At 39.3% G+C, this 13,493-nt stretch overlaps 1 protein-coding gene across 1 annotated transcript in view; it reads left to right on the plus strand.

Annotated features, from left to right (window-relative positions):
• Positions 1 to 13,493, plus strand: part of STXBP5L (syntaxin binding protein 5L) — an 84,517-nt gene that overhangs the window by 3,790 nt on the left and 67,234 nt on the right. The window contains exons 2-6 of the mRNA XM_063294610.1: positions 1,757 to 1,854; positions 2,883 to 2,964; positions 5,287 to 5,387; positions 9,226 to 9,360; positions 13,119 to 13,182. Coding sequence (XP_063150680.1) covers positions 1,757 to 1,854; positions 2,883 to 2,964; positions 5,287 to 5,387; positions 9,226 to 9,360; positions 13,119 to 13,182 — 480 coding nt within the window. The remainder of the gene's footprint in view (positions 1 to 1,756; positions 1,855 to 2,882; positions 2,965 to 5,286; positions 5,388 to 9,225; positions 9,361 to 13,118; positions 13,183 to 13,493) is intronic.

A 13,493-nucleotide genomic window follows, 5' to 3' on the forward strand; every position in this document is an offset into this window, starting at 1 on the left:
TATGTTGGAGGAAAGGCAATGCACCCCAGCCATGACCCCTGTGCACTCACAGTCCACATCTCCGTAAATGGGAAATGGCTCTTTGCCATATACATGTTCTCAGAGTCAGATTATCACTCTGGTGGTTTCTTTGTTACAAGAGAAAGGCAGGGACAGAGACAGAAGTATGTGGAGAAGGGCTGGGGAAGGAAGGGCGTGCCTATCATCCACATCCACAATAGTGTCTGATTAATGGTGGGAATAGTTAGATAAACCCAAGAAATTACAGACTTCTCTTTCTGTAGAAATAGTAAACACCTGTAGCCAGGAATTTGCACTAGGATTCTGATTCTGTATGTGCTAAGTATGATTTCCTTTATGTCTCCGTACAAGTTATGATATTGGGGGTTTAATTTCAGCCTCCATTCATATATCTGTCTACCATATATTCATGAAGTAATAATTTTGTTGTTAGAATCTTATTGCTACCTGTAATATTTTGAACTCTCTCCAATCTCTGTTGGACATTTGAAGCAGATCTTCAAATGGAATGTCTGGAATATTGGATTGATTGATTGATTGATTGATGTATCTATCACATTTATATAGCTGCCCATATAACAGTGAAGTGACTCTAGGCAGCTTATAATAAAAATAATTATAAAATCAAAATGTTAAAACAACTAAAATTAAAAGACATCAACAATATTATTAATAACAAGACAGTGGAGAAAATTGGTGTTAAAAACAATGCAGCCATTTCATCAAATCACAATTTCCTTGAGATCCCCAGGCCTGCTGACACAGCCATGTCTTAAAGGATTTCCAAAAGGATGTCAAGAATGGAGCCAATCTCACCTCGGGAGGGAGGATATTCCATAGGGCAGGTGCCATGGCAGAAAAGGCCGGTCTCCTGGATCCCACCAGATGAAACTCTCACAGATGGGATCTGCAGCATACCTCTTCTGCCGGATCTAATGGGACAGGCAGATGTAATTGGGTGGAGGTGGTCCCTCAGATAACCTGGCCCCTTGCCATGTAGGGCTTTAAAGGTCAATACCAGCACCTTGAATTGGACCTGGAAGCAAACTGTCAACCAGTGCAGCTCATGGAGCAGAGCTGAAACATGCCATTCTAGGGACACACATAACTGCCCTCACTGCTACATTTTGTACCAGTTGAAGCTTCCGGATACTCTTTAAGAGCAGCTCCATGTTGAGTGCATTACAGTAGTGCACTTGGGGGGTGACCAGGACATGAGTGACTGTGAGCAGAGCCTTTTCTTTTGGATTTTTTTCTTAACTAATTTGTGAGCAAGTGTAATACAGTGAACCTCAGAAGTTCTATAATTATCTCCTTCCACACTCAATGTCAGCTTAAAGCTGGAAAGTTGTTAAAATTTTTCTCTTATAATGTATATTTTACCCCACTGATCTGAGCTGGATTTCTGCAGTCAATAGGCTGTGTTAGACTGCCTGCTGCTACCCAATATTTTGCATGAAAATTTTCCATACTTCAGGATAATCTGTACATTTAAATTGAGGCCTATGTTGAAGTTAGCAATATGTATGTGTTGCATATAATTTAACTGGTCAATACAATAGAAGCTAGACTTACAATTAGTTAATTGATTTTTTTTATCACCCAGCAGCCACTTAATTATTTTGGTTATCCAGCTTTTTATTTGCTTTAGAAAATAAAAATTAAGGAAGCATAGAAAACATATCTGTCAGTTACAACTATTCCTCCTCACTCAGATTTATATTTCCTATTGCAGACAGTTCGTCATGGATTTCCATATCTGCCCACCGTCTTAGCTTTTGACCCAGTTCAAAAGATTCTGGCTATTGGGACAAGAACGGGTGCAATACGCATGTATCCTTTGCCATTGTGCAGTAGGATAGCTTCAACTACACTTTACAGTTTTATCAGTTTGCTTTGTTTCACCTTTATTCAGGTAAAATACAGATGAATTTTTAAACTATGCTGTTTTTCTCTGTGGCAACATAAACCAAAATTTCTTTCTAGTACTCTGTGTTTTGGCCAAGGTTGATTCTGGGGCCTCGACTAGTTTCATAATTATGGACTTGGCTAGATAGTTTGATGTTCTTTTGGAACTAGTTTTGCGCCCAGCCACTATGGAGCCACTGAAGGATGACCATTGCATTCATGACCAAGATTAAGCCCTTAAGGATGGTAACGTAAGGTTATCTGGAAGAGATCATAATTACATTTTAAACAATTGGGAAGAAACGATCACTTTGAATGATTAGTGGGATATTATTTTATCATGTTTTATAGTATCAAATAATCTGCATAAACCACTGCATCCTTTCTAGTACTTGCCAGACTTTCCTGCTTTGGAACACAATATTATCAATATACAGACATTTGCTTTGATTATTTCATTTATATAGAGGGTACCTGCATCCATCATTCTTCCCAAAGGCTAAGTATTCTTACTCAAGTTAGAAAGTGCCAACTGAAATTGGACCTCAGTCTGGGTTCCAGTCCTTTTGGCTAACTACTGAATTAGTTGTCAGCATCTGAGATGTACAAAACACTTAAAAATACCAATGCTGGGCGGTCATGTACCCCACAAAAGTCATTCCAATAAGAACCAAGGTTGCTCAGTGGCTCTAAGAACTATAGGATATTGCTTGTCCGTTGGAATACTATTACTAATATTGGGGTAGGATGAATAAATTGCCCTGCTTGAATCCCTTATGACTTGTAATTTGGGATGAAGATAGACTTGTGAAGTCTCTAACCCTTTTCTCCGGCTGCTTTTAATTATCTTCTCTGATAAGTAAAAACAAAGGTTAATTCTGCTTTGATTTTGTATTTCTCTTATTTCAGCAATCAGCCTAAGTAAACTGATCCTTGACTATGCTGCTTAACAGATTGGGCAGACCAGGTGTTGATTGTTATTGTCAGCATGAAAGTGGTGCTGCTGTTTTGCAGCTTCAATTTTTAATTAATGAGGTAAGGCTTCCTTAATAAGAATTATGCTACAGCCACACTGGACCATTTTGGTCACTGTGTCTCAGAAAATAAGTTTTAGAAGTAAGAAAAACATTAACGAAAATGAAATCTTGGTCTAGATTGCCTATCACTCGCACACTTCTGTTTACTGTTTATTAAATAATTAGTGATGCCATCAAAATTCAGAATATAAATTTGAATAGCTCATAGTGGTCAATACACTGTAGATCTTTTATTTCCATGTAAATTCTACAATTTAATTGTAAATCAATTTTAAATGAGATAAATACTTAAATTCATAATAAATGCCAATAGGTATATCCTAACTGTGTGTTAGTACACCAGATATGCCTCCTAGTTGGTGGGCTACAGATAATAGTAAGTTGGCTTGCAATGCAGTGACTAGGTTAGAGATGCTAGCTTGCATAGAATTGTGGAAGTATGCTTGGAGTAATACTGGGCTTTGGATGAGCTTGTGGTATTCTGCTTAAAATGGACTAAAACTGACAGTGTTATCCTTGATTTTTAGCAGGGAATGCTGCATGTACATGAGTATGATGAGGGCTGGTATATTAGTCTATTCCTTCTCTGTCTTACTAAAATCATTATGTAAAGCCTTGATTGACCAAAGCTGTGGTGGGCAGCAGAGATCAGTATATATGAGCCCATCTGTGACCATCATGGCTTACAGGAGATGCAACTTAGAATATAAGAGGAGAAAATCACAAAGAGCATGAATTAATTAACAGGAAATAGGGGAAATAAATATGATGGCTGCCTGTGAAAGAGGAAGGGTCTATTGAAGGTGGTCTGATGTTGTGGAATAAAATTAAGTAGAGCTGAATATGCAAGAAGTGGAGGATAGATATAATTATGAATTAAGGGGCTAAAACATATATATGAGAAAGTATGAATCAGTGTTGTCTAAAATATTCTGGTTGTGTACAAAAGGAGGAATGCTGCTGATAATTACATGCTATACAGGGAATTATGATGATTAAAAAACTAGATACTGGTTTTGGAGAAAATTGTGAAAAAAATGTGATCGAGAGGAAATACTCTTGTTAGGTGAATGGATGGTGAAAACTAAATACGGATAAAGCGGGCCATTTGGAGACCCCAAAATGAATGAATGTAGAGATTCTTTGGTGAGCATTTGCTTAAAAAGGTTGGTCTGTTGGTTTCAGTTGGGGGCTTAAGAGTAAGTCTGTTCAAGCATGCAAATGTAAAAGGACTGAATATACTGCTCTATAAAAAGAAAAGCCAATATTCATGCAAGGGCCTCAGAAAATCAAGGTGGCACTCCATCAGTGCATTCCCCACGTAGAGCAGGTGGAAAAGACTCTCAGCCTGTCAGGGAGCACCAAGCCCAAAGGAACATACAAGTTATTTGGGAGGAAGCTCTGCAGCTATACAGGTGCAGTAATGGAGCAGCAGAATGGAAGGCATGGTGGGGGCAAGTTTCAAAGATTCCAACACGGTAACAGCCTCTGCAAGGTCAAACTGTTAATGAGTTTTTTTAATCAATTACTCAGAGTTTTGCATGAGCAACCATTTTGAGAAAAAACATGTGTCCCAGGAACTGGTACAGCAAAAGGATGTGTTACTTTCTCTGCATTCCAAAGGTAATTTTCTTGATTTTGCCCTTGCAAATTGGGTAACAGCAGCATCGTGTAAATTAGGAAGCAAATCAAGACATTGATTAATGGCTCAACTGGCATGAGAGTATGCAGTCATGAATAGCTTTGTAACTTCTATGTACTGTATATGGTGGGTAAATATTCATTCTGCACAGTCTACAATACGTGTACATTCTTCACAATTTACTGGTTCACAACATTACAAGCAGTACCTACTTATTTTGCTTCCCGTTTCTATCTCAGAGCAACAGCCACCAGTAACAGGCTAAGTAGCTCTGCTTCTGCCCAGTCCAGGGAGCTCGCTCAGTTAAGATTTGGAAGCCAGGCAAATCCCCGAGCAGCTGCCTTTCATAAGATCAGCCCTGCATGCAGGATCAGTGGGAGGAAAAGTACACAGAACTGAACGATGGAAAAGCCAAAGAGTATTCCTTTTTTCTTTCTTTTAAAAAGTTGGGCAATTTTATTTTATGTTGGCCTACCAGTAGCCCTGAGAATAAGGGTAATGAGGAAATTGAAAGTGGCGCTGCTGCTGCAGTGGGGGGTGAAAAGAACTAGGCATCACGTTCTCCTGAATCAGGTCAGCTTGCCCAGCGAGATGCAGATGTGAAACAGCAACACGTGGTCCAAAAAATTGCCATTTTCCCAGGAAATTCTGTATAATAGTATGCTCCTTTCTTGTTAGGGTGCTTTGGTTAGCGCAAGTTCAGACGACATGCTCCATCTGTGGAATCTAAGACAGAAACGGCCAGCAATTCTTCATTCTCTGAAATTTAACCGAGAACGGTAAGGCTTCAAAAGTGTTCGTACCTACTTATCAGACTTGACTCTTGTGTTTTTGATGATACTGAAACCTTATTCATTATATTTATGCAGGCAAGTTTAAGCAGCTCCTGGAGTAGTCCCAGATTAACCAGGGGATAAAGGAGCTACCCCTGGCTCATGTGTCCAGGGACCCTCACCTCTGCCCTGATTCACAACTTTTCATTTCAAGAGTCTTTGAACAGTGTAGGCATTCCTGTATTCTGCCCAAGCATTTTGCATGGAATGAGCCAGTTCCCAGTTTTCAGACTGTTTACCCAAAGCTGTCCTTGACAGTTTTTAGCAGGATCAATAGCATTATAGAAATAACATCGGGAAGTGCAGTCTGCAGAAGGACATCCTGATTCATTCTGAATCCAATTGTTGCTCTATCCTGCTGAGTTAGTAATTTTGATGTAGCTGGAAGGTTAGTGCAGCTTTGAACGTTAGTATAGTTGTGATTTGGCTGTAGAAGATGCAGCCCACAAGAGCAACCGTTTTCATTTCAGCTCAAGTTCAGTGACATATAAAGCAACATTTTTGAAACTTAGTTCCTAAACATTAATCTAATTATTTAATTATTTATTTGATAATTCCATTTCCCTGATGCAGGCCTGCCGATACTGGTTGTCTGATAAGGCAGTAAGGCAATGTCTGCAGGGGTGGGCGGACTTTTTACATGAACTCAGGAGAGTATCTGGTGACTGTTTTTATGTGTCTCAATATGGTTTTTAGTAACAGCTTTAGTATGGTTTTATATGTTTGTTGTTTTTAGTTGGCCTTATCATTCCTGATGTTGTTTTTCATTGTTGTGAGCTACTCAGAATCCCTTATCTGAGATGGGAAGCTATATAAATTGAACGAAGCAATAAATAAATAAATAAAAATAGCATACACACATGCACGCACACACACCCCAGAAGGGGTGAAGCCACATTTTTTCAGCTCCCCCTTTTTTTACAGAGTGGGGATGGGAGCACAAGATCTGTTGCAGACAACTACTCCCATTCCAGCCTTAATGCCCTTTCAAAATGTCCTCAAATTGCTTTTTTTCAGGCCAGTTTGGGGTATTTTTCAGAGATGGAGCTTTAAGGATGGGTATGGGAATGGCTTCAATCCCAGTAGTTTCCTGCTTCCGTTCTTATCCTTAAAACCCTAAAAAAAATCACATATACCACAGACACACAAGCCCAAATCAGTCTTCTAACCTTTTACAGGTTGGAGTTAAAAATGGAAATGGAAGCAGGGGGCCACCCAAGGCATTCTTCTTCCATTCTGATTTGAATGAAAAAGGGCAAAATTTCCAATTGTTACTTCTAAATTTCAAAGGTGCAATCTTGGGGTGCTGGAGGCCCAAGGTAGTCAGTGGGTCACCCACCCCCATATTAAGAGGTGAAGGGATCCGGCACCCTAGGCACAAAGGACTAAAATATTATGGCAAAGTACCCACTGGGGTTGGGCCCATACTGTGGCATTTGCAGTGTATTACTTTGCCTTGTTATCAGTCTGCTGATGGGTTGGGTGTTTTTGTTTGTTGTTTTGCTTTTTTAGAAGAATCTAGGAGTTTACTTGGCAGTGAAGTAGGGGTATGCATGAAATGGCAAAGAGTTTCTTTGTGAGCTGGGAACAAAACAGCCCATCTTAGAATATTTTGAGTGTCCCATGTTTTGATGAACAAAATTAGAAATGGCTCAAATAATCCATGATTTGACAGAACAATAACTTGAAATATTTCAAGTGCAATGCCGTAGGAACTGCTTTGTCTTTATTTTTTATCTAAAGTTGGCAAAATTAGGTTAAGTCATAATTGTGTTAAGTACTATGTACAGTAGTTGGATAAGGGGATTGTTTTTATTTAATTGTTTTAGAAATTAATTATATACATATTCTAAAAGGTTAAAGTTAGAATTAAGGTTGGGAAATGGGCGTGAAACTCTTCTACTTTAAATGACCAGGAAAATGATGAAACAGCGTTCAGTAGACATATAAAGAAAGAAAGAAAAGTCCTGCAAGAGATAGGTAACTCAAGGAAAGAAAGAAAAATAGCAATTAAAAAATACATTTTTTCTGGATTTCAGACTAGAGGCAAGCTGCATGTCAAACAACTGTTATAGCCACTATACCACTACAAAACATTTTGACAGAAGCTGTAGCAGACGTTCTTGAGGAAAAGTTCAGAAAAAATGCAAGAAATGGAATTTAATTTTAAAGTTGGCTATTGTGCATTTTGACACTTTTACTTTGCATATATAACTTTAATCTAAGTTTGCATACACATACACACAGAGAAGAAAGCCATTGGCAATTGCTTTCCTGGAGGAGAAAGTTGGGAGGGCACAGGGGGATTGTCTAATGGAGGGTCGGAGTAGCCTGTAGTTTGGACTAAATCCCTTGTCAGCATTGTCTTGGGCTGGAGAGGGTTTTCTTGCACTGCCTTAGAGCTGGCATCAGCACAGGAGAGGAGCACCTTAAGGATACAGTGTGGATATACCCTTCAAGAATGCGAACCTGGATTGTGCCAACCCTGCAAAGGGCCAGTGCTGATTTGGCTAATAGGATGAGGGAATTAAATGAATGCATGACAACCCTACAGCAGGATCAAGTGGTATCTTCCAGTTTTCTGAAATGTTGCATCTTCTCTTGGAAATCCAGGAGAGCAGCTGTAGATTGTAGGAAGGGGTTGTGAAGAGCATTTGATTACAATGATTGATCAGGAGCCATATGCAGATGTGCATATGGTATTAAGACAGCCAGCAAGTTTATCTTTTCCCTTGGACACTGGGTGAGGCTCCCTCCTTCTTTGGGAATGTGCCTTGGCACAGAAGCAGGGTGCTATGAACTCCCTCAAGTCAATGTTCTCTCTTGTACTGTGGTGAGAGGATCCCTGCTGTACAGGAAACTGGATCCCTGCCATTAGGCAATAGATACTGTATTTCATGAAAGCAGCAGGTGAACTGAGAGGAAGAGAGACTTGTGACATTTTCTGCCAGGTGCAAATCTACCTAGACTGGGTACTCTATAGCTCATCAGCCCAATACCTAGGTCCAGCTCTGGTCTTTCATGTCTTGCAAAGTCTAGGAAAGGACTGGTCAAATACACTCACCTCCTCCATGTTAATCACATCCAGGGGCCCAAACATTGCCAGATGAAGGGAGCTAAAGAAAAAATGTAGCTGTGGATGAAAAGTCACTGTCAAAATGCCAAATCTTCCCAATAAGGAAAAAAAATAAAAACAAAGAAGGACTGAGTATCTGTTGAAGTTCTAGAGAAGCATAATCCTGAGAAACGTAGTTTTCATTTACACACACACACACACACACAGACTTTTCTAGATGTGAGGTAAAATGTGTTGTCACGGCTACACTTATTTATTCTGAAAGAGAGGCTTTCCCAAGTTTTTGCTCAATTTTACCAATGAACAAATAGCAATAACTGATATATGTGCTGTTTAGAGACTATTTTGAGCTCTTGCCAATATGTGTGGATTATGTACAAACAACATGCAGAACAGTTATGTTTTTTTAAAGTAATAGTATTCTTATTCTGTATTGGGGTCTTTTATGGAAAAAAGCAGTGATGAAGAGAAAGCTGATGCATGAATAATCATGGACAGTTTGCTGATAAATGCAGAACCTTCATGAATAATTTAGACTGATATTTGTTCCTTCCTTAGGGGTAGACTTTAATTCAAAATTAAGATCTGTTTTTCCCATACAAAGCAGTAGTTTAACAACTGCTATTTCATATGATCTGTGTATGAGAAATGTGATATGTTGTTGTTTACTACATTTATATAATGTGATGGTATTTTTCCCTGATACAGGATTACCTTCTGTCATTTACCTTTCCAAAGCAAATGGCTCTATGTTGGAACAGAGAGGGGAAATACACACATCGTAAATATTGAATCCTTCATACTTTCTGGATATGTTATCATGTGGAACAAGGCAATAGAACTGTGAGTTTTGAATTTTTTTATATTGTTATTATTCTTTAAAATGAAAACCAGTTGCTCTAATTGATGCCATAAGCTGCTTTGGGGTTATTTTTAATAATTCTCATCCTGTTCCAGCTCTAGTTGCATTTTGAAAAGTATTTTTATTACACTATTTGAGTTTTTGCATTGTAACAATGTATTCCATTGAAAGCAAAGTAGTTCAATGCAGTCCTAATCCACAGAGCTGCTCCCGTAGAATGACAAGACAGTGGTTGTCTACCAAATGCTTTTAGTCCTACTAAGTGTCTTTCTTGCCTTAGAGTTTTGCAAGTTATACCCCTGGTTCTTGGTATCACAAAAGCCTACTTATTCACGTGGACTCCTCGAGCTGCCTAAAGATGCCCATCTTAGTCTAAAGGACGTATTTAGGAAAAAGGTTTTAGGAGATCTTAAAACGTCTGGAGATTTGGTATGTGAGAGATGGGTTCATACCATTCACTGCTGCTTCAGAGAGCAAGATTAGATGCCAGATGCAATGACCAGTGGTGAGGTAATTTTCTCTGATGAACAGAAGACCATTTCCAGTGCCAAGCATGGAACTCTGCTATCTCCAGTCCGTCAAGCTGTGGAGAGGGCACCAGGAATGGTAGCTGTCTGGCACAAGATGTGGCTCTCAGGTCGAAAATACTGTTTACCCGCGATATAAAAAGTTTGGCTTCCAAACTGGATATGACCTAGTAGGTGGTCAGGTGCAGCCCACAATGCTTCCTTGTCCTCTCCCCCCACCGAGTCTTCCAACCTTGTCTTCCTTAGTGACCATTCTACCACTGCATCTCCTGCCTGCTCTCCACTGCGTTTCTTTCGGTTGCTTCTCTCTCTCTCTCTTTGCTTTTCCACTTTGCTTTTCCACTGCTAGTCCCCCCACTAGCTTTTTTCTCCCTGTCTGTCTCTGTTTCTTTATCTACTATCCAGATTCTCCATTTGTGTCCCCACCTCCTCTGCGTCCCTTCATCTATCTCCTGCTCTCTGTTTTTCTTGATTTCTATGGAGAGTTTTTTGCATCCTAATCCTTGATCTCTAACCAGTCCTTCCTACAAAACAGCTCTCCATCTTCTTTGCAGTACAGTAGCCCTTCAGGTATTGAAAGAGTGTTCACATATTGTTTTCCTTAGACAATGGTTCTCAAGGCTACATAAATCCAGTTCTTTCAATTATATATATAGGATTTAATTTGCAACCCCTTGACCACCCTTGTTGCCTTTTCCCATTTAGTCCATCTGAACCTTTCTTAAAATGTGGTGCAGAACTAAACATAGTACTTGAGGTGGGATCTGACCAATGCAGGATACAATGGAATTATTACTTCCTGTGATTTAGAAAGTTTACTTCTATTGAATTAGCCTACAATTGCATTCGCCTATTTAGTAAACACATCACACTGCTGACTCATATTCATCGTGTGATTCATTACGACTGGAATAATTTCCACTTGTTTTATTGATTTCTTCTTCTTGCACGAAGAACTTTACATTCGCCTCTGTTCAATTTCATCTTACTATTTTCAGTCCACTTCTCTAACCTATCAAGATTATTCTGAATGGCATTCCAGTCTCCTAGAACAGAGGCACAAAAGTGCTGCTTGGGGGCTGCATGTGATCTGCCACGTTCCCTTTTGTTGTTCCCAGATCCCCCAGAGTGTGTTGGGCCAAAAGCCCGGACCCCTTTTTTGTACTTGGGAGGGGGGATTTTAAGAAGCCCCAAGAGGTCCTTAAGCCTTTCAGTTGTTAAGACTCCAGTTTCATCCCATAATGTCCCCGGAAACCCTTTGGCCCATGGCTCCGCCCACTTTGAGAATGCAGCCCCGGCATACAGCACAAGGCCTAGTGTGACTTTTATGCTGGTGGATATTGTGAGAAAAAAATTATGCTGTGAGCTCCCCTTTCCAATTTCGTATCTCCTCCAGATTTGATGACAGTTCTGTTCACCTCTCCAGCTCATTAAGAAATGTTGGAAGGGTGCTGTACTCAAAAAAAGACTGTGTTTCTATTACACCTGAGCCCTTGTTATGACCTCCGCGAGCACAAATAGCCTCGTTTCTCTTAGCAGGATCAGTTACAGCATATACAAAAAAGGTGGGATAAAAAAGAATAGTATCCCAATGTTAAACGAAGTACACATTTATAATTCTACATAATGTAAATTGCAGTTCACATATATTGTATGTGACTTGATGTAATACAACACATTACGTTATATATGGGCACGAGACAACCCATTAAAGAAGACCTGAAGTCACACATGGCTTTTGGCACTGAGTTGCCCACCCTTGTGGTAATGATGCTTAGAGCACAATCCTTTTGGGCTCCGTGCAAGTGCCATGAGGTGAAATGGGAAAAGAAGTGACAAGGTTAAACAGAAAAAAGCAGCAGAGAGAACTGCAGCCGTCTGCCCTTGCACCAAATTCGTCAAGCAGAAGCTCTCCAGCTAGCCAGGAGCTTCCAGCTGTATGTCAGTTAGGAGCATGAGCAACAGTCAGACTTGAGGTGAAAGATTTTGGTTTCTCACTACAGGATAACCACTTTATTGGACTCCCTCTCTTTCTAGGTCTACTTTTGCTTGGAGCAGCCTTCTACAATTCGGCATCCTTTGGTTGTTTTAGACTCTAACTCTCTTGATCCACAGCCACAGTCACCTTTGGCCTAATTGGTTAAGAATAATGGGTTGCTTAGGAATATACTGTGCATTCATCTGAATCAGTCCTATTCCTCCCTTGTTAAAAAAAGTCTTTCCTCCTAACTTTTAAAAAAATCTTTCATTAACTTTATAGAACCTTTACTGTAGTTACAGCACTCTTTTGGGTGCCATATAATTTTTTAAAAAGCATTTATGCAATTGAAATACTCATAGTATGGCTGTTTCAACAGCACAATCCTATGCAGACCCCAACGAACAGATGAGAATTTAGTTCCACTTAATTCCTATCTTGGTTCAGTCTTCTCCATCAGGGCAGTTGTGAAGAACAGAATTAAGAGACAAGACTGAAGCTTAAGATGGATAGAGATGTAATTGGAGAATATTTATTTTGGATGAGTTTAATCTGGGCCAGATTAATTTCCTTCTAAAGGACTAAAGGACGCAATGCTGATGGTGTGACTGAACTTCCAAGTTTGCTGAATCTTCCTTTCCCCCCTTTTTGAAGACAGGTACCACATTTGCTCTATCCAGGATTTCCAAGAAACCAGACCAGCTTCTTTAATATCAGTACCTAGTACAATCCCAGAGCAGATCGTGAAAATGTGGATCTGTGAGCAAAAATATGGTAACTCTATCCGTTTTTCATTGGATAGTTCCCTTAATAGACTATGGGAATTCTGTAGATCTTGTCTTTAGCAAAGTATTTAACGAAGTACTACATACCATTCCGTTTAGCAAGCTAATTAAATGTGAAAATTAAATGGGTATAGAACTTACTAAAAAATCATGTTAGAGGAGTGTTCATCAGTAGTTCCTCATCAACTAGACTGAAATAGATACTCCAAGACCTCTCCTCTCTTCCTGGATCCCATTTTTATAGCTGTGTTATCTTGACTATCTTCCCACTCTCTAATAATTTTAATGAACCTATTTCCTACTTTTTCACTGAAAGAAGGATCATATTCAGTTTCATTATGTAATAGTCACCATGACTTCTTAGTTGACTTCCTCTACAATTATCTACTTGGCTTCCAAAATAGAAATAAATTGTATTTGGTTTTTATAGTCTCGATTTTGATTTGCAGGTCAACAAAGACTCACCCCGGGCCCGTTGTGCATCTAAGCGATAGCCCAAGAGATGAAGGGAAAGTGAGTAAGGGGAACTCAAGTATTTCTCAGTATTTTTCTTTTAGCGGTTTTGCCCTTTTGCTACAACTAATTGGGCAACTTAAACAAACAAACAAAAAAAACATATAAAAATTGTGAAATGCCATGGGCAGTACAATATTATGCAGAAAAAAGAATGTACAATCCTCTTGGGTAAGGTTAAACAAAATTTTAGTTAACAGAAGTTTTTACTGAGCTGAAATATACGAACTCCAAAAATACTTCTGAACTGTGCAGTGTATATATTAATACTTTGTAAGTAGGCTGTTGATTCAGCATATATTAAAAATATG

The sequence above is a fragment of the Candoia aspera genome, chromosome 2, assembly GCF_035149785.1.
Source record: "Candoia aspera isolate rCanAsp1 chromosome 2, rCanAsp1.hap2, whole genome shotgun sequence".
Classification (NCBI taxonomy): domain Eukaryota; kingdom Metazoa; phylum Chordata; class Lepidosauria; order Squamata; family Boidae; genus Candoia; species Candoia aspera.